This window comes from Ochotona curzoniae, unplaced genomic scaffold (assembly GCF_017591425.1).
Source record: "Ochotona curzoniae isolate NIBS_2020 unplaced genomic scaffold, NIBS_Ocur_1.0 scaffold_4505, whole genome shotgun sequence".
In the NCBI taxonomy this organism is placed as follows: Eukaryota; Metazoa; Chordata; class Mammalia; order Lagomorpha; family Ochotonidae; genus Ochotona; species Ochotona curzoniae.
The window spans coordinates 23,405,550-23,433,447 of NW_024467118.1; the positions used below are offsets into that span (position 1 = coordinate 23,405,550).

The window sequence follows — 27,898 nt, forward strand, 5'->3', positions numbered from 1 at the left end:
GTGCTTTGTAATCCAGGATCCAAGGTTATTTTGGCTGGTGGCACCAAAGTCCCCTTCTCTCATAAACCTTTGCTGTTGTATAATGGAGAGCTGACCTGCCAGACACAAAGTGGAAAAATAAACAACATCTACCTTAGCACCCACAGCTTCCTTGGAGGTTTAAAAGATGTGGGGCCTAATGAGCTGAGACAAATGCTGGCACAGGCTCTAATGCTCAAAAGGTAGGGCTTTAAACATTGCTGCTAGAGCTTCTCCTAGTCCTTAGCCTGCTGATTTCACAGGGCTTCTAAGAGCTGAGAGTGTATGTCAATTCCATAGGAACTACTGCTGTCGGTCATTATCATGAGCACTTAGTCTAGATGAAGCTACTCAGAACCCGACACCCGGGTGATTGTGAAAGCCTAGCCTAATTATTCCAGCAGTGGCTTTTATGAAGTGTGGTTTTTGCCTTCCTTGACACATCCTGCTCTGCTTTTCTTCTCTGGTCTCTTAGAGTCCTGAAGATTCTTCTGAGTTCTCTCTTAAATGCTGCTGTATTTATTCTTCCTCAATGAGTTTCCTCAGCCCAACATGCCTTTTATACCATCATGGGGGACTGATTCCAAAATCTGTGGTTTTTCATCTTGTTTGTTTTTTTTAAAGATTATATTTATTTGAAAGTCAGATTTTGATAGAGAAAGAAAGAGGTTTTCCATCTGCCAGTTCACCTCCCAAATGGCCACGATGGTCAGAGCTGAGCTGAGGCAAGGAGCCAGGAGCTTCCTCCCCATCTCCCTTGTGGATATACAGGGGCTCCACTTGAGCCATCCTGATTTTTTCTCAGGCCATAAACAGGGAGCTGGATCAGAAGTGGAACAGCCGGGACATGAACCAGTGCCCGCCCGTATGGGATACTGGAGGACTAGCCTGATACACCCACCATTCTAGTCCTCAAAATCTGTGCTTTTAACTTAAGTCTGTGTTTCCAACTGCCCCCAGAAGCCTGTGACACATCAGATTTGCCCTCTGTAAAAATGGACTTGCTCATGTCTCCAGTTGCTATTTCTGACCAATCAGCCATGCACACACGCACAGCCCTCCTCCTCTGTTCCCTGCCTTAACTCGGGCCCTCACCTCGAAATAACATCTGCAAAACCACTTCCTGCTCTCCTAACTGCTTGCTTTGGCTAAATCTCTCCTCCACACAGATGGAAGCGGGATTCTCCTACTCCACTGAGGGTCCTTCCCGGACTTCCCATCGCCTCCAGCAAGGAACCCCAACCCCAGCTCTTCCTGCTGCCCTCCTCCCACCCTGCTGCACTGTCTGCTGCTGTATTTTCCCATAACTGTTTGGCTGGCACGTACTCTTTCCTCTTTGTGGAGGGACCTTCCCAGTCCCCAAAGCCTCATGGCTCCTCATCCTGTGACATTTCACGCAGTCTGTCCTGCCTCGGGAGGTCTCCCTCACTTCCCCAGCACCTTGGGCCTTCCCTGTTGGGGGTTCTTCTGATGTGTGACCTGGGGCTGGGGAGCAGTGTAGAAAGCACTTCCTGCCATGTGACTTGCCATCTATCTGTCTGACCCCCATTTTCCTCATCAGTAAGGAACAAGTAACAGTAGTACCTAACGCATAGGATTATTAGGGTCATCCAGTTAAAGAATTTATGCACAACACCTGGGACAAAGCTAGGCAGCAGTCAGTTCCCTCTGTCACGCTGTGTCACAGTCATTTGTTTACTTTCCTGTCTCTTCCACCTTCTCCAATTATGACTGTCTTAAGGATACTGTTTGGTGTTTGCGTCTCAGTTCTAAGCATAGCTCCTGGTACATCCTAAGTGCTCAGCAGATGTATGTAGGGTAGAGGAATGGGTGGGTGAATAGACAGTGGGCAGATGAAAGGACTGATGTCATCAATTCACAAATCTAGAATTACCATAAAAAATTTAATTAGCATGGATGTCCACATGTTAAACTAGACTGACTATTGATTATAGACCAAAGGTCACTGCTTCAGGCATCACGGGCTACAGGGTTTGTCACAGCCACGGAAACTGGCTGTGGTAATGGAAAAGCAGCTATGGACAATCCACAACGAGCCTACTATGCGTACTGTCTGTGGTGTAGTCCCTTTGCATCCTGTTTACAAGGCAGCTGACTGGATTAGGCTGATCTGCTTTGTAAACTTCTGAGTTTATGGGAATAGAGTAGTATTTTTATTAGACCAAAAAGAACAAAAATAATTTTCATATATTTGTCAAATAAGTAAATAGCTGTTTGTTAACTAGGGATTACTAGTTCAAGAGAATGAATTCAAATTAATAAAAGAAATTCAGGAAGAAGGCATTCAGCTACGGAACAAAGGAAGAAAGCTTATATGTAACGTTTTACTACTTGTAAATGATAATTTATAGGTTAAGGAATGTCTTGCAAACTTTCCCCGGGAGATGTTCAAGTTGTATGTAATCTGAAATTTGCCTGGTAGGTGACAGGTAGAATGTCTTAGTGAGTCTGTGTCCTCAAACCCCAGGTTTTCTGATGCCTGGGACATGTGCAAGATTCTGAATAATCGAGACGCCTGGAGCGAGTTGGCCAGTGCCTGTCTGCTTCACATGGAAGTGGAGTTTGCAATCCGCGTTTATCGAACCATAGGAAACGTCGGCTTAGTCATGTCCTTGGAACAAATTAAGGTAAGCTGCAGTTTATGAAAATGAACAGAGTAAAATTTCAATCCTATTTATTCAAATATGTTCAATTTCCACAGTTAATCTCACCTAAGCCATAGCAAACAGCGGAACGGATAGGACATTACCACTTCTACGAAGTAATGTCTTAAAAATAAATTTAAAAAAAAAAATACAAAGTGAAGGAAGCCCTTGCATTCTCTTCATCAGAGCTGCTTTATTTTGTAGGGAATAGAGGACCACAACCTTCTGGCAGGACACCTCTCCATGTTCACTAATGATTTCAACCAGGCCCAGGACCTGTATCTGGCATCCAGCTGTCCCATCGCTGCCTTGGAGGTATGGCAGCAAATCGCCTGAGAGGCCGGACATACCCAGGAGGGTCTGGCCCATGGTGGGCTCATGTCTCTCCCCCAGAGCTCAGATGTCCCCGGGTCACCTCTGAAAATTCCTAAATACTGGATCCCTTCCAAAGTGTTTTCTTTCTCCAATCTGGAGAGAGATATGTGACAGGGTGTTACCACATTACCAAATTATTTAACTTTATTTTTAAAAATTTATTATTTTTTTTCATCTGAAAGCCAGATCCTTGCAGAGAGATCTTCCATCTGCTGGTTCATTCCCCAAATGACCACAATGGCCAGAGCTGAGCTGTTCCAAAGCTGGAGCCAGGAGCTTCTCCCAGGCCTCCCGTCTGGGTGCCAGACCCAAAGCCTTGAACCATGCTCCACTGCTTTTCCAGGGCCTAAGCAGAGAATTGGATAGGAAATGGAGCCGCTGGGACATGAACCAGCACCCATATGATATGCCAGCAGGTGAAGGAGTAACTGGCTATGCCACCATGCTAGGCTCTGACATTACCAAAACATTTAAAGTCCAGAAATATCCAAAAAAACTATAGATAGTAAAGCCCACGAAAATGTGAAGCAAGTAAAATCCCTACCATTGTTGAGTATTCACATAATCTGACATTTTTCTAAGTATTTGGCATTCATTGACTCATTAAACTCTCAACTATGTCTTATGGAATAATACTACAATTTTTTTCTACTTCCCAAATAGCTCAACTGAAGCACTTTTACTTGTTGCATGAAATTCTCTTGTGTGTGTGCAGAGGTAGCCTAAGAAATAGTTCTGCAGGGAGAACATTGTAGGATGAAAGCCAGAACCTCCTTCACGGCTAGGCGAGAAGACGTAGCCAGACAGGCTAACAGTTGCGAGCATGCCCTTCAGAGTTGGATGCATCTGGGTTCACACACCAGCGCTCTATAACCTTGGATAAGCCCATGAGTCTCTCTCACCCTACAGCCCACTTCTTCAGAGTAGGGATAACAGTGTGTAACCCTAAGGCAGTTGTAAATATTAAAAAGTGAGGCACAGGGGCAGACATCCAGCATAGCAAGTAAGATGCATGTCAAGATGTCCATGTCGCATGACGAAGTGCCCAGGTTCGAGTCCTGGCTCCGGCTCCTGACTGCAGCTTCCTGTTCATGCACAGCCTGGGAGTCAGCGGTGAAGGCTCAAGGGCTGGGCTTCCTGCTCCTGACCCCATGTGGGAGGAACGGATGGAGTGATAGCGTCATCACTGCTGCTTGGCCCACGGCTGTTTGCAGGCATTTAGCAAGTAAATCAGAAAGTGGGAGATCTCAGTCTGTCAAAACTAAAAAAGTAACTCAAACAAAAATGGGAGTTAGATCTTAGCAAAGCATCTGACCAAAAGCAAAGTAATAAAAGTAGCAACTATCACTGATTCCACCTCAAATCAACATTTCTGCAACTGTGAAGAAGAGACTGCTTTGAGAACATTCGGTGTAAGTCTCACAACTTGGGTTTTACAGATTATTGTACAGCAGATTTTTCACTTTAAATGGCTAAAGTAACATTTAAGAATAATTGAGGTCAGTTTTTAATGTTCTCTGAGCTACTGAGGGTGCTGTGGGAAAGTTTTTAGGACTTGCAATGTACCAGCTGAAGCAGGAATGCCATGTTGAGTGAGGGCAAAGACGTGATCTAGCTCCTCTGCATTGACCTGCGGACGCGTGCTAACCAAGGACGTGCACTGACAGCGTGGGGCCCAGCAGACTAGGCGTGCAACGGTGTCCAGAACTAGCCCCTCTGCCTCAGTCTGTGGCCCTTGGACATGGGTACTAGAATATCTCATTGCAAGAGTGTACTCGTGGAAAAAAAAAAAATGCTTTAGGACCTACTTGGCAAAGGACAAGCACTTAAAAACGTGAACTGTTATTAGTCCCCTGCAAACCACAAATAAAGGGAGAAGTGGACTTTATGGACTAATCTTTCTTGGTTAAATTTTTCTTGAGATTGTGTGCCAGGCACTGATAGCAGTCTCAGGAGTGAAGGAGAAAGAGACTTTGCATTTTATGTCTTCTGCCATCGTGCGGCAGTGCAGCCTCCGATTTTCTCATGCAGGGACAGCGATGTCTGTAGTGAAACGTTTCCTAGCTTTGTAAATTGATCATCCCTCCCCCGCAAAAGGAGTTGTTGGGATTTGTTTTGGTTTAGCATCTTCCTGCTCGTTAGAGTGTGCTTGGCAGAACGGAGTTTTGGAGGACTATGAACTAAGCATAGTAGCCAGAACTGAGCCCCTTCGAGCTCTGTCTCTCCTGTAGTAACAGGGCATTCTTGTAAATACTGAGTTTCATTATTTCAATCAAAAGCTTTTGTAAAATATGGTACCTTTGAAGAAAAAGCAAAATTTCAAAGACCATTTTCTTCTTAACAGATGAGAAGAGATTTACAGCATTGGGACAGTGCCTTGCAACTGGCAAAGCGTCTGGCCCCAGACCAAATTCCATTTATATCGAAGGAGTATGCTATTCAGCTGGAATTCACGTGAGTCCTGGTCTCCATCAGCAGCTACTTACTGCCCATTCTCAGTTCCAAATTGCAGTTAATTACAAGGTCTTTGATTTAAGAATCACTTTTTAGGGAGAAAAAAATGTACTAATTATACACCAGAGACTGTTTTATCTGCCACCTAATGATGTTACTATCACACATTTATCCGTTTTTGTTTCTGAGGCTCAAAATCTGAGTTTGGGTATCAAGCTTTTTCTACACTGAGAGGCAGATTGTGGTTTTGGATCGGTCAGCCACGGGGGCCACCCTGCCATCTGTAACCCATTTTCATGATGCACCCCTTTTAATACTGAGGATTTGCAGTGTGGTGTCAAGGCAGGCTACAAAATATTGAAGCTTGGACTATGTAGTTTCCCATTTGTATTGCTAAAATGGACAACTTGAAACTGGGTCATTTATAAAGAAGAGCTTTCTCATGGTTCAAGAGACAGACCTGAGATGCAGGCACCACCTCCAGGTCAAGGCCTTCCTGGCCACGGCCACGTGGTGGGAAGCTGAGGGACAAGGGCTGCCGAGTGCTGCCCTCGAGTCACCTCCGTCAGGCCCCACTTCATAATGCTGGTCCGTTGGTGACCGAATTTCAACCTGTGTATTTAGGGGCAGCACAGATGTCCAAAAAATAGTACTCTTCTCCTTTGGTTTGCTTAAAATCACAGGGTTGGTTTTTTGGTTTTTGATTTTCCTTTTTAAATGGAATCACACAATGATTCAGGAGCACGTTGAGCGGCCAGCCAAGAAGCCCTAGGAGGAACCTGGTGCCTCGTCAGGTGTAGTAACTGTGATGCCTGGGTAAGCCTCACAGGTCTCACCTGCCTTTAACATTCCATCATCTAGACTGAGAGACTGAGACGCCTTCTGTTGCTCTCAACTAGTAGGCCGTCTTGATTATCCAGTTTTAATTGAAAGACTATATGCTTTTATTTCAGTGCTATATAAATGCATAATTTTACAAGCGTTCAGCATCCAGTGTTAAGTTAGCACTCACCTATGGTTACCGCTGCCAGTGCAAATACGTGCAGAGACCATAAGGAAATAATTTACTTGCAAATGTCAGTTGACACATGTGTATACAGTACCTGTATCACAACTGGATGACTTAACTCCTCCCATCTCTGGCTTCCTGTCCAGATGACCCTGCCATCCCTCCCTCGAGCCTGCCAAATCAATGGGGCTGCCCAGTCTTGGCCTCTCAGGCTCCCAGACTTCCGATTTTTCACTATCATGACAGAAGAGACTAATACAGCAAACAAATTAAGAGTTGTTGATCACCAGAACAACTCTGCTTCCCCAAAACTCCTTGTCCCCTCAGTAGATGGCTGAGTCACTGACGGTTTTAGTCAGCCTTGCTTTACTGCAACAAACACCTGAGAGGAGCTTTTTAGGAAGGAAGATCTGTGCCAGCTCTCTGTTCAGGAAGCCCTTCCCTAAAGGTGGGGGCAAAGATCTCCATTAGCCTGGGGTCTGCTGGGGCTGACGGAGCCAGGAAAACAGAGGAGCAGCTAGGCCCAGGTTGGCCCTTAGAACCGACCCCAATGTGAGCATGGCTTTCTGAAGGCACCTCCCAGTCACCCACAGATCTGCTTCCTACACGGCTTGTTTCCGATAAGTCTCCACCGTTATGCTGCCACCCACCATTGTCCAGCCATTAATTGCTAACATCCACCCAGGGCTTAAATGTCTGCATGTATTGCGGGCACCAAATCTCATTCAACACTCACCTCAACTAATAAAGCAAAGCCACAGTCAGTCTTAAAAGATGCCATCTTCAGAGCTGATGAGCTGTTGAAGAGACAGTTTGTCAGAGGAAGATGAACCACAAACAACTCATTCTGTCTTAAATAATAAAGAGAAATTGAGATAATACAATGTCTTCTAGCTGGGCAGTTCTGTATTAGATGCGGTCATGGCAATGGGGAGAGTTACTTGTATGGGTTATGACACTTTCTCTTGGTGTCAGCAAGACCAGGGGCCCTTCTCACTGTAATCCTCAGACATGGATAATAACCCAGATTGTCTCAATACCAGCACACATACTTGAAAAGCACTAGTTGACATGGTCACTTGATTGTCATTTAGTGCCCCCAAAGGAAATAACTAATGAAGTAACCCATACATTTAAGGCAGCTTCCCCTTTCCCACCAAATGCCTCGTGCATCACTCAGCAAATACCTTAGCATAATCCATAGCATTATCTGTTTGGATATTTCCAAACTCATTAAATAATGAGGGGGCCCTATGGTGAAAAAAATGATATTGCATATGTGTTGTATGTCATTTTTTTGAGCTTAAACCCAGCATCTCTTAAATTGATTATCTTTAATCTTACATATGTAAAGTACTTAAATATTAACATTCTTCTTCCAGGGGTGATTATGTAAATGCTTTGGCACATTATGAGAAAGGAATAACGGGCGATAACAAGGTAACCTTGAATCAGACATGCATCATTATCTCCGCGTCTGTTTTCAGCTTCATTTTAACAATCCTGGTCTTGTTTGCTTATACAAGAATGTATTCATTATCTAGCAGGTGGGCCCTTTTTGCAGTTTATTAGCAACTTTATACAAAGTACAAGCAGTATCTTGATGTTTAATTTCCATTTGTGGAAACATGAGACTAAGTTTATTTTAATACAAAACATTTTGAAAGCATACCTTTTTAATAAGCATTTTCCATGAACTCTTTGGAGATCCTTATGGCTATATTTTTTAAAAGATGTTTTTTTAAATAATTTAAACTCTTACAATTGAAGATGACAGTGCTTTTATTCATCTGAAAAAGATTTTCCCTTTCATCCTAAATGTGAACTTCTAAGATTGGAAGTGAAATTTGTAACACTTCCCATTTATACACGTACAAGTCCCTAAGGGAGTGGATGAAAATAATATGATTCATCTGAGCAGTGGAGTGCTCGACGCTGTCATAGACTAACACAGATCCGCACGTATTGATGTGGGAAGCCGAGGGCTGCTCTGCACACTTGTAGGCGCCTCGCTGATCCTTGCTCATTAAGTGGAAATGGAGTTTTGTTACATGCATTATTTGTTATATACCAACTGTCATTTCCCAAGATCTTTTGATTTTTTAAAAGATTTATCTGAAATAGTTAGCTTTCTCTCTCTCTCTCTCTCTCTCTCTCTCTCTCTCTGTCTCACACACACACACACACACACACACCACCTCCCACCCATCTTCATCTGCTCTTCACTTCCCAGAGCTAGGCCAGAGCCAGGAGCTGCTTCTGGGTCTCACTTCGGTGCAGGGTCCCAAGTACTTGAGCTGTTTTTTGTTGCTTTTCCCGGGCCATTTGCAGGGAGCTGCATTGGGAATAGAGCCGCTGGAACTTGACCCAGACTTCATGTCGAATGCTGGCATTCCAGGTGGTAGCTAAACCCATTTTACCACTACTGCAGCCCCAACCATCTGATCTGTTAAAACGTTTCAGTAACAACTTTGAAAATGAATTTTCAGTTGTCAAAGTCCATTTTTACCATTTTATTTCTTGTACTATTGCCTCTTTTCACATTTTTAAAGTTTCCTTTGAAAGGCAGAGGAAACAGGGAGAGGCAAATAGGCAAGAGATCTTCCACCTGCTGGTTCACGTCGCCCTCTCAAGAGCCTGGATCTCAGAGACGAACCTGAGCCAAAAACTCACTGTGCAGTATCCGCTTTGTATTATAAAGAAATGATTGGATGTTATTTTAAACTCACATGACTTACCCAGAAATATAAATGAAAGGAAACTTCAGCTCATTTTTTGATGTCAGCTCACGATTCTGGTTTGTTGATGTTGGCAGGAGCATGATGAAGTGTGCCTGGCTGGGGTGGCCCAGATGTCCATCCGGATGGGAGACATTCGTCGTGGGGTCAACCAAGCCCTCACACATCCCAGTCGCATCCTTAAGAGAGACTGTGGCGCCATATTGGAGAGCATGAAGGTATTTTCACCCTCCATAAGAATATGCCTGCGGTCTGGAGCATTACCAGAGTGTTATTCTAACAATCCTGCATTGTGTTAGCAATTTTCAGAAGCAGCCCAACTGTATGAGAAAGGTCTCTACTACGACAAAGCTGCATCTGTTTACATCCGCTGTAAGAACTGGTAAGAGCTGGCCCCGGTGTGTTTAGGAGTCGATTTGGAACTGGTGGTCCCCAGGGTCCCCCTGTCGTTTCCTTGCCTTTCTTCCTACCCAGGCATTCTGTCTCCTCATCTCGGTCTGCCCTTCATGTCTTTTTATTTTTCTTCTTACCCTGCATGACTTTATATCATTGTTCTTTTTCCCAAACAACAACACATCCCCCTGTAAGTTTGGTTTGGGAAAATCTCTAACCAGAAAAATGATTGGTGGTGGGGGAGAAGATCCAAAAATCTTATCCCAAAAGAGTGAAGAAAGGACCTGTTTCAGTCCTTGTCCCCTGAAGGGGTGGCCGTAGAGGACGAGTAGTTCCTTCTGCTTTCACCTGTGGGGCGGAAGCTTTGGGAAGCTCGCCGTGGCTCCTGGGTGAGGCCTGAGCCCTGCCGTGTGACTGCGGGAGGTTTTCCTTGGTGTGGACGCAGGCCGAGCACGTTCCCCTGACTCTCCTTGCAGGGTGAAAGTCGGCGAGCTTCTGCCTCATGTCTCCTCTCCCAAGATCCACCTGCAGTACGCCAAAGCCAAGGAAGCCGATGGAAGGTTCGTGCAACTTATCAAGTGCATACACATAGAAAACCATGTCAGTTTTGTAAATTAACCCCTGGTGCTTTCAGTGCTCTATGAAAGGCAAAATGCACACAGAACAGGTTTATATACAATGAAGTGCAATAGTCATTTGACTAAAAAGGACAGCTGAAGCATGCAGAGGGAAAGAGGAGGCAGGACGTGCGAGTTCTGCCCCGTTGTTGCATGTTCAAGTCCCGAAGCATCATTAAACACAGGCAGGAATAGCTGCTTCCCTATGATGTAGCCTTCTGCTTCAACTTTATAGGAGAAACTCTAGACAGAAAGTGAGCTTAAAGACAAGAAGACGAGTCCCACAGGAAGAAATACAAAATTGTGTTTTGTATAAACCTGTAGAAGTTTTACTTGATATTACATCAAAATGATCTATCTTACTTGGAAAATTTTCTTTTGAACTAATAGTGTACTGTCACATCCTTATTATGGGTGACTGAATAAAGTATAACTTTCTGTGTCAGAACTTGGAAATATCTACTGTGGAACTTTTAAAAGTTAGTACTCTAGCTTTTTAGAAAAGGCATGTTTGATAGCATTGTTAAACTCGGAAAGGGCTTATTGGAGCCCACACAGCTGGAGAGTGTCTTGTTTGCAAACAAATCCTGAGCCCCACCTAGTGGTCAATCTAGGGATTTTGTTGGTCGCCATCAACCTGTATCTGTAATTATGAAAAGTCTGTATTTTCTGTTTTCTAGGATAATTGTATTTGACTACCAGAATATTCTCATTCAGGTAGAAAATAATAAAATGTAGAGAACTATGTATCCTTGGTTGGGATAAGAAAATACTGTATAATATTGATGTAATCTTGGCTGACAAACCCTCCCACCCACCTCCACCCTAAAAAAAACATTTTAGTGGGATGGTGCTCGGTATTTTTTTCTGCTGAAGAAACATAAACAACTACCATTAATAAAACAGAGCGTTCACTGGTATTTTTTTACCCCCAAAGTGAAAGTGTTCCGAAAGCTTTGGCACGGTGATTGTTTAGACCCTGCCTGAGTCTTTTGTACATTTCATATTGGAGTGCCAGGTTCAAGTCCTGGCTCCTCTCCTCCTTCCAGCTCTCTGCCGACACATCCTGGAATTAGCAGTGATGGGCTGAGGTCGTTGGCTTCTTGCCACCCATGTAGGAAACCTGGATTGCATTCCCAGCTCCTGGTTTCGACCAAGCCCAGCCCAGCTCTGGGCAATGAGAACTAGTGAGAATGAAACAGCTCTCTGTGGCTTTGTCCCTCAATCACAAGACAGTGTTTCTTGCAGGTACAAAGAAGCTGTTGTGGCTTATGAAAACGCCAAGCAGTGGGACAGCGTGATTCGCATCTACCTGGATCACCTCAACAACCCCGAAAAGGCCGTCAGTGTGGTCAGAGACACCCAGTCTCTGGATGGAGCCAAAATGGTTGCCAGGTAACGGGGGCCGCAGTCCTTTCTCAATTCCAAAAACTAAGCCTGAATCCCTTACCTCTCCATATCGCGCAGGTAAATCCAAAAGCAATATTTGTCCTTCTGAATTGTTTGACTAGATTTGGGTGTCTGAGATGCAAGGCTGGCTGGTGTGGCCGGCCTGAGAGGATCCTTTCAAGAATAAACAGCATCTGGTGGAGCTGCACTCTCTCTGGTTTTGAACGGCATATTTAACTCTGCACCTCACGGGCATGTTTTGCCTGAGTCATTTGAAGTTCTCTGTTCCAGGTTTTTTCTGCAGCTAGGTGACTACGGGTCTGCCATCCAGTTCCTTGTCATGTCCAAGTGCAACAATGAGGCCTTCACCCTGGCTCAGCAACACAACAAGATGGAAATCTACGCGGACATCATTGGTAAATGGCCCTGTTCCCCTGCTTCCTCTAAGGGGACCTTCATGACCCAGTCATCGGCCCGCTCCTGGTGAGACACACACCCCACAGTTGCACGGAGGTTCCTTGTGAGGAGTCAGGGCCCCTGCCACGGAGAGATGAGATGGTGTCAGAAAAAGGACTGTTTTCCAAAAGTGGCTTTGGGAGGTGAATTCCCAGAGAGCAGATTTCTTGAGTCTGGCTGTTCGTCAGCTTCTGGCTGTAAAGCAAGATACCAGAATGAAGGAGGGTAGGAAGTCCAGGATGATTTTGAAAGCATAAATGTTTTCATGGGATTTTAAAAATTAGATACAAATCAAGAAGATGTGATTATTGTGATGAAAAGCGACATACCCAACATGTGGCTTTCAAAGATTTTAATGACCCTGAAGAGAATTTTATATCCTGAGATTGCCTGCTCAAGATTCCTGAAATAATTTCCTATCTTCATTTTATGAGCCATGCATAATGGCATTTTAGTTGTTTTGCTTTAATATTTTATTGGAGTAAAATAATATAAAATTTCCACTTAAAAATGTGCAGTTCTGCTGCAGTAAGTACACTCACATTGTCGGATAATCATTGCCATTTATTTGAGGATTAAATACTAAGAGTTTATTTTCATATGACATGTCATGAAAATTATCCATCTCTCTCGCAAATAGTGATTTATTTTAAATCCGTCTCTAAAGTTCTCTCATCACCCCAGACTAAAGTTTGCACCATTAAATGCCAACTCCCACCCCCTGTCCCCCAGGATCCTGTATTTCTCCCTTTGAATTCACTGTCTCTGATCTAACTTCCTTTCTGTTTCCATGAATTTGTTCATAAATGAAATCATGAAATATTTTTCCAGTCATTTTGCTCTGTAAAATTCACCAAAATGTCCTTAAGCGTTGAATAGAAGATGAGTGAGAAATTGTTCTTCAGTCTTGAATAAGACAAATAGATAAGAGTGTATATTGGGAAGCTAGTAATTAAACAGCTAAACAAAAGTGCAGACAGGGCCCAGAGCGATGGCATAGTGGTTAAGGTCCTCATTTTGCACACCCGGGATCCCATATGGGCACCGGTTCTAATCCCGGCAGCCCCACTTCCCATCCAGCTCCCTGCCTGTGGCCCGGGAAAGCAGTCGAGGATGGCCCAAAGCCTTGGGATCCTGCACCCGCGTGGGAGACCCGGAAGAGGCTCCTGGCTTTGGATTGGCTCAGCTCCAGCCATTGCAGCCACTTGGGGAGTGAATCATCGGATGGAAGATCCTCTCTGTCTCTCCTCTCTGTATATCTGCCTTTCCAATGAAAATGAAATAAATCTTTAAAAAAAAAGTGCAGACAAAGGCAATGAACAGATGACGTGTCTATGCTGACATCACAAATCACGGTCATCCCGAAGCACTTGCAGTTCCCCAAGTTCATGACTGTGCGGTTTATCCTAACATATATGAAGAGCACTTCACAGAGTTTAAAGATGAGTGAAATTAAAAGATAGGTTTATTTTGGTGTGATTATTTTGAAATCCTCACAGTTTTTTCCATAAAATGCATTTTCTGTGAGCTCTGTGGAAGACCCTGTGTGGGTGTGTCGCTCTGCCCATCAGGAGGCGCACCTGCTGCCCGGCAGGCGGCCAGGGCAACGTGTGAGCCGGCTCCGGCCACGAAGGGCGCCCTTCTCCCTCTGCACTTGCTGTGTGTAAGCCTGACCCCAGGAGCAGCACAGTGCAGACCTGAAGCAGTGTTGGCTGGCCCCTGAGCGCCGTCTTCCCAGCCTGACGGAGGTCCCCGGGCTGTTGGTGAGGAGCGAGATGTGTGCCACGTGGTGTCGGGGTTCACTTTGCTTCTGAATGTTGCCAGCTCAAGACAAACCCCGACTGAGGGAAGAAGCCTCAGTTGTTCCAGGAAATGGAGACCCTTTCATGGAAAGAGCCCCCAAAGGGTAATGGGAAAAGGTAACCTGGATCCTCCCCAAGGCCTCGGGGTTTCCTCTCCTGCTTCCCATTTAGAAGGAAAAGGAGCCAGGACATTAGGATAAGTCGCCGCTAGGAAGAACTTCAGTGCTTCCCACCTGTTTTCAGACTTCCTGCTTTGAGGTCTTGTCCTTAGGTTATCAGTGAAAGATGGACAAGGTTTTGCTCAAGCGTCTGACTCTGCACTTCCCCTGCAGGTTCTGAAAGCACCACAAACGAAGACTATCAAAGCATCGCCTTGTACTTCGAAGGGGAGAAAAGGCATTTGCAGGCTGGAAAATTCTTCTTGCTGTGTGGCCAGTATTCACGAGTGAGTATTTGCTCAGAATGCTTGCCCCGCCCCCACGGGAAGGAGGAACCAAGGCGTCAGGGCGCACCCCGACCCCGAGCTGGGCGACCTCAGAGCTGACCTTGGCCTTCCTCCCCCAGGTGCCATCAGGCTTCCTTTGTTCCTCTCCCTCGTCCAAGCCCAGATCACCGTACTTCCAATTAGCACCACAATCTCCCTTTTTCTGGGTTTTCTGGATTTCTCTGTAATTCACCCACCATTTCGTTCCCCAAAGAGGAGTAGCTTTCCTTGTGGCAGCCCCTCTGCCTAGGCAGGGCTAATGGTGTCCAGGCATCATGAGTGAAGTTCTGAGATGTGACGCTGCCCCTGTTGATCACGTGACAGGACAGGGACTTCCGGATGGCACCCTCCTGGGGTGAAGGCGCCATCTGCTGCTCACCTCTCGGAACTGCTCCCAGTCCGGAGTGTGGGCATGGGAGAAATCAGCTTTAGGATTTTTGGCCCAGGTGTCTCACGGGTCGAGAAAGGCATTCCTGGACGTGAACTCAGCCTCCAGGCCACCAAGTCGCTGTTTCCAGCCTGTTAGATACACGCAGGCGCCTTAGCTGGCGTGCAAGGTTATTTGACCAGCCAGCCAAGTCATCCCAGTCTGGCATCCGGGGGATTTACATGGGAAACCCGCTGCTGCCCTCTCACAGGCAGGTCTTTATCCAGCCTTGTTCTCCATCCAGGCTCCTTTTGGCTCCCTTCACCACCTGCCCCACACGTGCCCATCCTCAAGGCCTCTGTTCTCTCAGACATCTCCATAGTCATCCTCACGCTAGGTTTCTCTCTCAGAGCACCTATAAACCAGCTGACCGCACTGCCCGTGGTCCTTTGGGACCCCCTGGGCCACAGGCCAGAGGATGCCCATTAAATCATCTGGTCTGGCCTTGCTAAAGCCAGGCAGGACTTAACTTCAGGCAGGACTCCAAATGCAGCAAATGTATAAGCAGGCCAATTTTTCAGGTTGATAATTTTGGATGTTATAAATATCCAGGTGGCCCTTGTGAGACAGAGGGTTCCTTGCTTTCTGACTTTGTGTGCCTTCACAGGCGTGATGATGTGCTGACCTGGCCTGGGTACTTCATGCTGTCACATCTCACAGATTCCCCCCAGCTAGGGCATGCACCTAGCAAGCAAAAGGACCACACCGCCCCCTCCTGGATGCACGGGGTCTTGCAAGTCTAACCCACACAGAAACAAGTTGTCAATGTGTATTTCTAAAAGAAGGAATGCAAGGAATTAAATCTCCCTACTTCCGAAGTCAGAACTGGACTTCTTCAGAGGGTTAACTGGGTTCTGCCAGGGTTGTTTTTAACTGTACCCAGCTTTTAAAGTACAGATGGAAAATACAAAAAACAAATTAAAAAAATAAAGACAGAAACTTTAGAAGATAGAAGACCCAGCACTGTGTACGTCCCTGGTTGAGATGAAGACATTTTAATAAAATTTAATGACTTTGTGTATATACAAGCTTTATTCTTCCCAGTGTGGAAGGAGCCTGGAAATCTTTCAATGCTGTATAATTCTCATTTTTCAGGCACTTAAACACTTCCTGAAATGTCCGAGCTCAGAAGATAACGTGGCTATAGAAATGGCCATCGAAACTGTAAGTAACCCCCGGAACAGTTTTCAAGAATGTCAGTATTTTTTAATTTTAAGAAATTTCCAAATTTATGCAGAAGTCAACCAAACAGTGTAACCAGTCCCTTAATGCTGCCTTCAGCAGCTGTCACCATGTCCTGTGCTGCCCACATCCCTCCCAGCCGCTCTCCCTGAGTTCATTTAAAGCCCATCTTGGCCGCGACATTGTCTTGTGGCTGGGCTAGCTCTGTCCGGAGCCTTGGGCTTCCTTCTGGCCGTACCTTGCCTGCCGTGAACCTCACAAACCCCAAGTACACAACTTCATGAAATGTCTCATATTTGAGGATACTTCGGAAAGTGTGTGGGAGATAAGAATTAAAGATAAATTCATTTTGGTACAAAAAGAGTTTGGAAATCCATTCATATTTTTTTCATAGAATGCAAGTTCTGTGATCTTTCGGATTAACCCTCCCACGTCTGCTCGTGTAACCCCTGCTCAGGCCAAGATGCAGGACATTGCTAGCTCTCCGCAGGGCTCCCTCAGGTCACCTCCCGGTCACTGTCCCCTGCCGGGGTAACCGGGATTCTGGCTTCCGTCCTTGCCAAGGGGTTCTGTCTGTGTCTCCCTCCTTTGGACGGACCCACGCTTATGTACTCGGTGTGTCCAGTTCCTTTCAGCCGCCAGGTGCCTGCGAGGCCGTCTGTGTTGTTTCCTGTAGCAGTAATCCACTCTTCCTCATTACTGTATGCTCTGTTGCAACTGTGCCGCAATTTCTTTACCCCTGACAGTTGATGAATGTCTCCAGTTTGAATATATTGTGATTAAAGCTGCCTTAACACTGTTAACATCAGCCTATATAAGCACCTGTTTTTTACCAAATTATGTATGTGACAATTCTAATCCTACACTTATTTTGAGCATTAGTAGATATACCATTTTTCTCATGATGGCATACCAGCTTGCACTCTACTATCCATAAGACATACTGCTTCCTGTCTTTGCCAGTACTTAGTCTACTGCAATGTATGTACCGGATAGATGGGTAGTGGTACCCCATGATTCTCACTCACTCTTATTTCCTAATGGTTAATGATTCTTTGTACCTTTTCATATGTTTATTAACCACGTGAGCATCCTCTTTTTAGGAAGTTCTCCTCAGTTTCGTTGTTGTTGTTATTTTGTGTTCTGCATTGTACTGTCTCGTCTTAAATCCTTGCCGCGTTGCTGAATTTGATTATATGTCCTGGCTACTAGCCTTTCCATTGCATACTGTATTGTGAGGCCTCCGGTGGTGCTTTAATGAGCAGAAGTTCTGAAGTATTACACCAGAACCAACTCACTTACCTTTCACTCGGGGCCTTTTCACCTCACTGCTTTATCATATTTCCGAAGTCCACCAATGTTGTAGTACAGATGAGGACTTGTTAGCGTCTAATGGCTAATCCGCCAGGGTCCCGTCCTCAATGCCTAATTAACCCTGATCACCTCCCAAAGGTCTCATCTCCAAACACCGTTGTAGAACCATCTCGTGGCCTCATCGTGTAGATGCAGCGGGGTAGGCAGCCGCCAGTGTTGCGACGCAGCGGAGCAGGCAGCCGCCAGTGTTGCGACGCAGCGGAGCAGGCAGCCGCCAGTGTTGCGACACGGCAGTCGGGCATGCTGTGCTGCCTCTCATCCTCTGGCGTTCAGATTGGTTATGCGGGGCGTAGTCCGCCAAATAATGAGATTCCCTGCCATCTTTCACCTACCGATTTCAGCAGCCTTCCATAACCCTTACCTAGTTCCATTAGTTCATTAAAGTTTGGGTAATGGTTGCCATCTATATTTCTTCTCTACTTACCAGCTATGATTCTTTTTCTTAAATATTTATCTGTTTGGGGCCCAGCATGGTAGCCTAGCAGCTAAAGTCTTCGCCTTGCATGCACCGGGATCCCATATGGGCGCTGGTTTTAATCCCAGCAGCACCACTTCTCATCCAGCTCCCTGCCTGTGGCCTGGGAAAGCAGTCGAGGACGGCCCAAAGCCTTGGGATCCTGCACCTACGTGGGAGACCCGGAAGAGGCTCCAGGCTCCTGGCTTTGGATCGGCTCACCTCCAGCTGTTGCAGCCACTTGGGGAGTGAATCATCGACAGAAGATCTTCCTCTCTGTCTCTCCTCCTCTTTGTATATATCTGCCTTTCCAATAAAAATAAATCTCTAAAAACATATTGATCTACTTGAAAGGCAGAGGACAGGAAGAGAGACAGACAGACAGACAGACATTCTGTCCGCACTGACTGACTCCCCAGATGCCCGCAACAGCTGGGGCTGGGCTAGAACTGCATCAGCTCTCCCGTGTGAGTGGCATCAACTCAAGCACTTGAGCCATCGTCCTTATGCCTTATGGAGTCAGCATCCCACGTTGGGTGTCAGTTCAGGCCCCAGCTGCTCCACTTCTGATCCAGCTCTCTGCTTGTGACCTTGGGAAGCAGTGCCCTTTCCCCAGGGAGCTCTGAGGGCGTGAGATAGGAAGTGGCTTGAAGCCCTCATCTATGGAAAGTTCTGATTGAAACAAGGCTGAGATGTGTACTGCATGTGTGTACGCGATACAGCTTTTGACTGATGGAGACTACAAATGAAGATGCTGAGCCTGTACCATATTCCTAGTGTGTTACATAAATACTTAGATTTTCTCCCCATCTCCCTGCAAGGTCCAACATGCTGAATTTTCTGGTGCTTTTCTCCCATTGACAGGTCAGCCGGGCCAAGGAGGAGCTGCTGACGCGGCAGCTGATAGACCACCTGATGGGGGAGAGCGACGGCATGCCGAAGGTAGGGCAGGGGCTGCTCCCCCAGGCCGCAGGGCGCAGCCAGGGTTCCAGCTGCCCACCATCACAGAGCTGCTCGGCCTCCTCTCTCGCAGGAGCCACAGCGCTCCTGACAGACCCTGCTTCCTGGAGAAGCTCGCATAGACTGTCTCTTTAAGCAGAGGCCACGCCCTGTGAAACAGCCAGGCCCCTGCAGATGCCAGTCTTCCCCAGCCACCATTTGTTTATCCAGCTGGAAGTAAGGAGACGCTGACTGAGGCCTGACTTAGTACTGATCCCCGATCGTCAGGGTGCTGGACCACAGTCCAGGAACAGTGGGAATTAAGAAACCCAGTTAGCATTAAAGTATCTCCCTATACAATAGATAAATGATGGGGTGTGTTTTCAGAACATTTCCTCCACTGTGATTTCCTGCTGGAATTGGTTTGCTGCTCCCGGAGAGCTCACACATGCTTGGAAATGCCCCCTGCCGAGGTTCCTTTCCCTTCCCTCGGTGTTCAGAGAGACCTGCCTGTCAACCAGAGACCCCATTTGAAGGAAAGGAGCAGCAGGCCATCACAGCCAGAGAGGACTGGCCAGAGTTAGCTAAGTCCACTTGCCTTGACCTTGACCTGGCCCAGTCCTCCTCCTATTGGTACTCATTGATTCTGATCATCTGGGAAACCAGAATCCAATGCATGACACTACGGAGTTGGGACAGGGGGGAAAATACCTGAGGCCTCAGAAAACAATGTGCAGAGGTGTGAATGCTTTGCAACTTTGTGAAGTTGGCAGGTGGTTTGTAGTGACTGTGCATGCGAGGGAGACTCTGGGGAACCCAGACGTCAAAGCCAGATCACAGCGGTCCAAATCCTGGCTTGGCCCGCCTGCAACTGTGCTCCAGTTACTATGAAATGAGAAAAGTAATGGTGCCTTCTCGCTGGGGTGTAAGGCTTCCAACCAGTGTCAATGTCCAGTGGCTGCGGACGGCCAGCCTTGTAGGTGTCACCATCCTCGCCACCAACAGTGATGTGTTTCTCTCATGCTGTGTGTGCCAGGATGCCAAGTACCTGTTCCGCTTGTACATGGCCATGAAGCAGTACCAGGAAGCCGCCCGCACCGCCATCATCATCGCCCGGGAGGAGCAGTCCGCAGGTGGGCTTGCATGTTGGCCTGCATGTTGGCCTTCCTCCCCCGGGAGAGGCAGTGGGAGCGAGCCCGCCTGAGGAAGAGGAGCAAGTTTCTAATCTAGATGCGCTTGACTCCCAGGAGAGTGGGGCGAGGACAGCTTTCTGGTCTTGGAGGAGTTAGAATTCCATGTTGCAGGGGTGTAGGGACCACCCCATTCCTACTGCTCTAACCTCTGACCTCCCCACCCCAGCATCCCCCTGCAGGCTTAGCACTTTCTTCTCACTGAATTTGCGGTATGAGATGGGGGCAGCTGGCAGAGAGTGGAGTGTGTTCTTGCAGACTGGGTTCTTACAGTGCGTGCGAGCCAAGTATAGGATGGCTCCATTCACCCACGTCTGTACATGACCCCCAAGTAAGTCAGGGAATCCACCGGGAATCACTGGGTGCTGCAAGCCAGTGCGGTCTTGGCCGTTCCTCCAAACGGGCACATGGGAAACGCTGTTACAGAAGTCCTCACTTCATCTGTCTCGGTGTTAGTGTCAGACCCACTGTGTGTCAGAAGCATGCTAGGAGATCAGGAATGGAGACGAAAGGCCACCATCCTGCCTGCCAGGGTTCGTCACTTCATGGGAGACCAGGGCACTTCCGAGCTCTCAGGGAGGACGGCAGGTGCTGGAGGAGGAAGCGGCTTCCCGAGCAGGAGCAGGTCAGGGTGGGAGGGTTCAGCAGAGATGGAGGATGGAGAGCCGAGAAGCCAACGTGGGCTCCAGCTGGGTTCTGGAAGGACAGGAGAGCAGGAGACGGGGCGATGGGGAGCTGGGAGAGAGAAAGGCAGGGGGCCGGGGGCAGCTGGGGCAGCGGCGGCGGAGAGCCTTGGGTCCTGCTCTGGGAACTTGCACTTGATCCCATGTGTCTTTGGTTTCAGTGGGGTGAGGAATGACCCAGAGGCGTGCACGCTCAGGATGAGAACACTTTTTTAAGATTTATTTACTTATTTTAATTGGAAAGTCAGATATACAGAGAGGAGACACAGAGGAAGATCTTCCATCCAATGGTTCACTCCCCAAACAGCCACAACGGCTGGAGCTGAGCCAATTTGAAGCCAGGAGCCAGGAGCTTCCTCTGGGTCTCCCACGTGTGTGCAGGGTCCCAAGGCTTTGGGCTGTTCTTGACTACTTTCCCAGGCCACAGGCAGGGAGCTGGATGGGAAGTGGAGCCGCTGGGACTAGAACCAGCACCCATTTGGGATCCTGGAATGCTCAAGGCGAGGACTTTAACCACTACGCTATTGCGCCAGGCCGAGAACACTCTTAATATCAGGATAAAGGGTACAGGAAAGGGGCTTGAAGCATTGGCCCCAGGCAGGAGGAAGAGGTGGGATTTAGGAGATGATGTTGATGTGACTGGGGGGGGGGGGGCAGGTCTAGGAGGACACTGCCATGCTTTCCTGCCTGGACATTAAAGTCATCAACAGGAATGGGAGAAACTGCTAGGTCGCTCGGTAGAACCAGGCGTTAGGGTGTTGCCAACCCCGGAGCTCACAAAGCCCACTTGCAGGATGAGGGCTTCACAGTGACGTCACTTTCCCACCTTCTCCCAAGGAAACTACCGGAACGCGCACGACGTCCTCTTCAGTATGTACGCCGAGCTGAAGGCGCAGAAGATCAAAATCCCCGCCGAGATGGCCACCAACCTCATGATTCTGCACAGCTACATCCTGGTGAAGGTGAGGCTCCCAGGGCATGTCACGGCCCCCCTGCCGCAGGGAGCCGCTGGCAGATCCCAGGCCAGCAGGGGGCTGAGGAGGAATGAGGCCTGGGCAGGGCGGGCTCGGGCCTGAGGGCTGAATGGAGGCCCCTGTTGAGGTTGTGTTGACCCTGAGGCCAGAGAGATCTGCTTAAGACGGTGTTTATCCTGGATTTGTGACCTGGTTAGTTCTAAATTAGAGGCACCTCTAAAATTGCACTGTCTTTAATATTATTTAATTTACATCTTATATAGAAGTGTATAGTCACAAAGAAAATGTTTTAGGAAAATATGATAAATTCATTCTTTAGTGCCCAGATAAAATGAACACCTTCTATATTTTCTACACATCTATAAATGCATATGTGTATATTTTCCAATTTTTCTTTACTAAATTGGGATTAAGATTGTATTTGTGTCTGATTGTATATTTTCTTGATAATTCTCAATAGAATCAAAGCAGATCATGCAGTTGCATGACATCAAATACTTGTATAGGTGATTTCCATAAATGTTACACATGGATATATATACACACATAAACATCCTTATGAATATTTGCAAAGGACAGACTCTGACTTAAGTATTTCTCAAAATTTTCCCCTTGGGTAAAAATACCTTTTTCCATGTTAATGCTAGACTGGTTTGCTACTTAACTCTGAGGGTCCCTAGCTGAGTCCATAGCGAAGTGCATGCAGCCACAGAGCCGGCAGCAGCTGTAGGGGAGAGGAGTAACGTCCCCAGTGGGGACAGCCACGCAAGGCCACAAGACCTGCTGCAGGCCTTGATCAAGGAGTTGTTTACTTGCAGGGTACAAAGCATGAATAGGGATTAGTCGAAGTCTGCAAGAGGAATGAAATCTTGGATTTGTTTCAGATTCACGTGAAAACCGGAGATCACATGAAAGTGGCTCGCATGCTCATCCGCGTGGCCAACAACATCAGCAAGTTCCCATCACGTACGTAGGCTCTGCCAAGCACGTGCCACCCACCTTTCTCACGGCTCCGTGAGATCCGCACCCAGTAATCTGGCCAGGCCCTCTACATAAGCCATTCAGTCTTCCCTGCCACGCCCCATGCAGTGGCCTCCAGGGGTCCCAAGGCCCCTCCAGGTTCACTGATTGGCTACAGGGAGGATTCCCAAAGCTCAGGATGTAGCAATGCTACAGGTCGATAAGGCTGATGACAGCGGGGTCAGTGCAGGAAAAGGTGTGAGTGGTGAGGTCTGTAGAGAACCACGCACAGTCGCAGCCTCTCTGAAGTCCCTGGCAGCGGCATCACATGGGACACACACTTCCTCCAGGGTCGCCATGAGCCTCAGCAGATCTCACTGAGGGCTGAGCATGCAGACACCCCTGTCAGGCCTGGACCAAGTCTACCAGCCCCCAGAGGACAGAGGGTCACTGTGAACCCCCAGGTGTGCCCAGAGCCACGCACCAGCATGTCCACGACCACAACCTTCCCAGATCCCAGCTCCCAGCTGCAGGCTGGCCGTGCCAGGCCTTCGGGAGGATGGCTGTCTCCAGCTGGCCCACGTGGCTACTTCCATGCACTGTCCCTGCTGCTGTCTCCCTGGGTCACACTTAGCAAACTGGGGCTGAGGGCAGAAGCCATTGCCCAGGATCACGCTGTGGGCTGAGTTCTCGGTGTCTTCAGCCACAGTGGGAAGTCACCTGCACAAGGGCCCCTCACTCAGATGGTGTCATGGGAGCCATTGCAGAGGAATCAGTTCTGTCCCCACCCTGACATGGGCAGCCAGCTCTTTTCCTAAGAGGCCAAGATGCTCCGTGTCCTCCGCCTCGTGGGCCAGATGGCCCTTGCTGCAAGGCTGCGTTCCACTTGGTTTTTGCATATAGAAATCTGAACCTCTTATAATTTTAACATGTTTTCAGATATTCCTTTAAAAATTTTTCAACCACTTAAAATGAAAAATACCTTAGATCCCAGCCTATACAAAAAATCAGGGGCCAGGCTTGGCTGTCTGATCATAACTTGTCAGTCTACACTCTGTCATTATAGGAAAAAGACTTCCATATACCCAGAGCTCTACCCAAGAGAGGCCGACGGCCAGACCAGCCCCTCTCGTAGCAGCTGCTGCCACGGCCTTCCCATCAGCAGGCTGGCAGCTAGTGGGGCGGGTTTTTGGGACGCAGCCATGTGCTTTGTTGTCTGACCTGATGAAGTGTCAGGAGGCTGCGAGGAATCCACGTCTGTGGCCCCATCAGCCGCAGCTCAGCCGTGTGGGAGGCAGCTCGTAGGGTATAGACATAGGAGTTAGTGCAGGCAGCAAGTCCCCGTGGCGGAGGGCAGCCTATGGTGTCCCCTGGGAAAGCCTGGCCATCAGCAGAGAGCCTGGCTGCCCTGCTCAAACAGATCCTTCGCCCATGGCCCTGTTTTCAGCCTGGCCCCAGGCCCACAGCACTGGGGACAGGGTCACGGGCGACGGGGACAGTGTGCACTCTGCCATCTCCGTGTTGCAGATATTGTGCCAATTCTGACGTCCACGGTGATCAAGTGCCACCGGGCGGGCCTGAAGAACTCCGCATTCAGCTTCGCGGCTATGCTCATGAGGCCCGAGTACCGCAACAAGATTGACGTGAAATACAAGAAGAAGATCGAGGCAATGGTCAGGTAGGCAGGGCCGGCCAGGGCCACCACGCTGTTCAGTAAACTGCTGCGGGGTAGACACCCTGAGAGCGCGGCTGGGGGCGTGGGGGAGTGTTCAGCCACCAGCAGCAAACCCCTAACAGCGGCTCCCACAGGCAGGGATTTCCAGAAGTCACAGTCCAGAGCTGGGGCTCCCATGTCCTGTTGCCACTAAACACACATCCCTTCCAGCTCTGCTGTTCAGATGACAACGCCTCATGGTTAGAAAACAGCTGCTGCACATCTCCCCATGGAAGGACAGAGGGCATTTGCCTGATTTGTCAGGAGAGCACTGCCCCCAGGACTTCCACCCCCTATGGCTGCTTGGCACAGTGCACAGTGGAGACCAAGACCTGTGGTGGCCACCAAGGGTGGCAGCTGCTGCTGTGCACAGAGGGGGAGGAATCAGTTGAGTGTTTGCATGAGAAGCAGCTCAGTGCCAGCAGAGGTCACCCCCAAATCCTGGGTGGCTCCAAACATATGACACTTGTCTCACTGCAGAAAGCAGTGAAGGAACAGTAACCAGTGTGTTAGTTTGGAGTTATCTCTTCTTCACAAGGGGTGGCATGGGGGACTCAGACCTTAGCCAAGGGAAGTCAAGGGGGAGCCAACGCTTCCTGGCCCCTGGACTCTGAGCTGGATAGGATGACACAGAACAGTCCTTAGGAAAATCTGAGAGACCCTGAAGGGCTCCCCCTGCTCGCCGTCATCCCCGAGTGCGACGGTCAGGGCTGGGAGCTCAGCCCAGTGCTCCCACATGGGTAGCAGAAGCCCAGCAGTCTAGTTCCCTGTCGGCTGCAGACTGCGGAAGGCAGCAGTGATGGCTCGTCAGGTTGCCATCCAGCCCCAGGCCCTTGTCCTCACAGGCTAAATGTGTGCTCCCCGCGCCCAATCAGCACAGCAAGCCTGCTAGCACGGACAGTGAGGTGGGAAGAGATGGTAACTAGAAAATCCCACTGACCCCGAGGGCTCAGGCCCACGTGGCTTAGGGCCTGGCTTGGAAGAGATCTCGCCACTTGCCAAGTGGTCCAAGCTGGGACCTCCCAACTTCACGTATGGCCGTTTCCATTAGCTACAGTCTGTCAGGCAGCACTGCATGACCTTTCCCACTCATTTACACAAAAAGGAAAGACAAGAAAAATGCCAAGCTCTGCCCTCCAATAGCACAGGTAGACAGGCCCACCCTGAAATTCCCACCGTCTGTGAATTCCTGCTCCCACATGGCACTGTAAGTAGACCCTGAACACATGTCTCAAGTACTCTCCTCCCTGGAGCCAGGACAGTGGCTGGTGGAAAGCCAGCCCCTCAGATCTTTCCGGAGCCTGTGCAGAAGTACGTGAGCTTGCTACTACATGTGCCAAATATGGTTTGTTAGCATACATGAGGCGATAAAGTGTTTTAATGACATGCACTTCCTGCCCGCAGGCGACCCGACACATCTGAGACGGAGGAGGCTACGACCCCATGTCCTTTCTGTGAATTCCCTCTGCCAGAGTGTGAGCTCCTCTGTCCTGGTTGTAAAAATAACATCCCATATTGCATTGCGACTGTAAGTTTTTGATAATTTCATTTTTTGCTGGACATATGCCAACAGGACCTTCACTTATGAGATGATCTTACTTGCAGAGTCTCTGCCACATTAAGCACATAACTATGATCAACTGAAAGTTAGTCAGCACACAGCCCTCCAGGGAGGGCACTGCAGGGCAGTGGGGCAGGAGTAGGGAGCAGAGTCCTGGGCTCACATGGGATTTTTTTTCTGCCTCTTAGTTGCACCCCTGGTATTGTTGCTCTACCTTGCTCAGTTCCCAAGTAGCAGTGCCTGCCTAGACACAGCAACACACGGTGACCAGCTTGAGCCCCTGCAGCCACTCCTGGCAGGCTGCAGCACTTACCCAGTGGTGCTGTTAACCACTGGATTAGCAGAGGTTTGCTTTTTAAAGAGATGCAGTAATGAGGTCCTCTCAGTCCATTACCTACCTATGAGAGAGCCACCGTGCCCCAGTCACGTCTGGCTTTCAGCTCTACTTGAGCTGCTGTGATGAACACAGGTGAGAGGGTTCAAAATAAAGATGATTTTCAGTTGTAACTGTACTGTTTCCAGGGTCGACACATGTTGAAAGATGACTGGACAGTGTGCCCACACTGCGACTTCCCTGCCCTGTACTCAGAATTTAAGATGTAAGTACATGGTCTTTGATTCGCCCAGATTCATCCAAAAATGGGCCTTTTATCCCACAGTCTCCCTATCTGCGCATGTTTCTAACGATCCCTAAAGCCCCAAGTCTCCTTCCAGAACCATCTTCCTGACTGTTGGTAGAGTTTTTTCGTTTTTCAAAGGCTGATTTACTTGAAAGGCAAAGTTATGGGGCGAGGGGTGGAGTGGAGTGGGGTGATGGAAAACCCACAAATAAATCTGTTGGCTCACTCCCCAGATGGTCCCAGCAGCCAGGGCAGAGCCAGACCCAAACAAAGAGCCAGATGCTTCGTCCAGGTTTTCCACATGGATACAGGGCCCTAAGGACTTGGGCCATCTTCTGTTACTTTGCCATTCACAGTAGCAGAGAACTGGATGGGAAATGGAGCAGCTGGTACTTGAACCAACACATTATGCCACAATGCCAGCCCCTAAGATAATTAATTCTTAGGTTGCACAGTGAGCATGTGTTAAGAGATACAGCTAAAAAATAGTTGGTTAGTTTTGGGTCAGCTTAATATGAAATTCAATACATTCTCTATTTTCTTCCTCAAACAGCATGTTAAACACTGAAAACACATGCCCGATGTGTTCAGAGAGGTTAAACGCTACTCAGCTGAAAAAATTTTCAGACTGTACCCAGTACCTGCACACAGAGGTGGAGCCGTGAACAGCCTGTGCAGGTAAGAGCCAGCTCAGCCACCTGCCTCCCAGGACACCAGGGCCCACGGAGCACACTCTGCTTCGTGGCCGAGACCTCTGACCTCTTGTTCTCATGTGGCCAGACATACCACAGGCAGGCAAGGAAATGCAGTCTCCAGCTGGGAAAGACCCTGCTAGAACCTGGAGATTTCTACTTAAGAAGTGGGAATACTTTGCAACGCAGCATCTCAAACCTAACCTGGTTAAAATACAATCCTATGTCTTCCCCACTCACAGTCTGCCCTCCTGCAGTAAATGCTACATGAGCAAATGACCAACTGGCCAGGAAAGAAACCCTTGGTGCCACCTTGATTCATCTCCCCCAGTTATCTGGTTCCCCTCCTGAAACTGCCAATGGCTTTTTGTCCCTAAGCTACATGTGAGCTGGCCCCAGCCTCCCCATCTCACCCCATCTCAGGCAAATCTACCTAGTGTTGCAGCCCCAGTGGGCCCATCCACTGGATTCATTTCCCATCTTACAGTCCCATCAGCAGTGCTCAAAGGTTCCTTCTCTTCACATCTGTGCCAACAGCTGCCTGCCTTTGAGTGTAGCCATCCCAGCAGTGTGGAGTGGTAACTCATTTGAGCCTGAATATGCATTTCTCTAAGGACCTCTCAGGCTGAGCCGACAGTATGCACAACACTGGGAAGGCTTTTAGTACATCAGGCACCCCACTCACTTCTTGAAAGGGTTGTCTTTTTGTTGAACTGCAAGTTCTTTA

General features: G+C 48.2%; 1 protein-coding gene across 1 annotated transcript in view; it reads left to right on the forward strand.

Annotated features, from left to right (window-relative positions):
• Positions 1-27,898, forward strand: part of WDR19 (WD repeat domain 19) — a 60,771-nt gene that overhangs the window by 27,612 nt on the left and 5,261 nt on the right. The window contains exons 17-36 of the mRNA XM_040966247.1: positions 17-221; positions 2,507-2,666; positions 2,889-2,999; positions 5,404-5,513; positions 7,905-7,962; positions 9,338-9,478; positions 9,560-9,642; positions 10,130-10,213; positions 11,519-11,665; positions 11,951-12,075; positions 14,250-14,362; positions 15,924-15,992; positions 18,703-18,780; positions 19,814-19,910; positions 21,488-21,612; positions 22,509-22,590; positions 24,112-24,262; positions 25,703-25,826; positions 26,382-26,458; positions 27,033-27,157. Coding sequence (XP_040822181.1) covers positions 17-221; positions 2,507-2,666; positions 2,889-2,999; positions 5,404-5,513; positions 7,905-7,962; positions 9,338-9,478; positions 9,560-9,642; positions 10,130-10,213; positions 11,519-11,665; positions 11,951-12,075; positions 14,250-14,362; positions 15,924-15,992; positions 18,703-18,780; positions 19,814-19,910; positions 21,488-21,612; positions 22,509-22,590; positions 24,112-24,262; positions 25,703-25,826; positions 26,382-26,458; positions 27,033-27,144 — 2,252 coding nt within the window. The 3' untranslated portion in view covers positions 27,145-27,157. The remainder of the gene's footprint in view (positions 1-16; positions 222-2,506; positions 2,667-2,888; positions 3,000-5,403; positions 5,514-7,904; positions 7,963-9,337; positions 9,479-9,559; positions 9,643-10,129; positions 10,214-11,518; positions 11,666-11,950; positions 12,076-14,249; positions 14,363-15,923; positions 15,993-18,702; positions 18,781-19,813; positions 19,911-21,487; positions 21,613-22,508; positions 22,591-24,111; positions 24,263-25,702; positions 25,827-26,381; positions 26,459-27,032; positions 27,158-27,898) is intronic.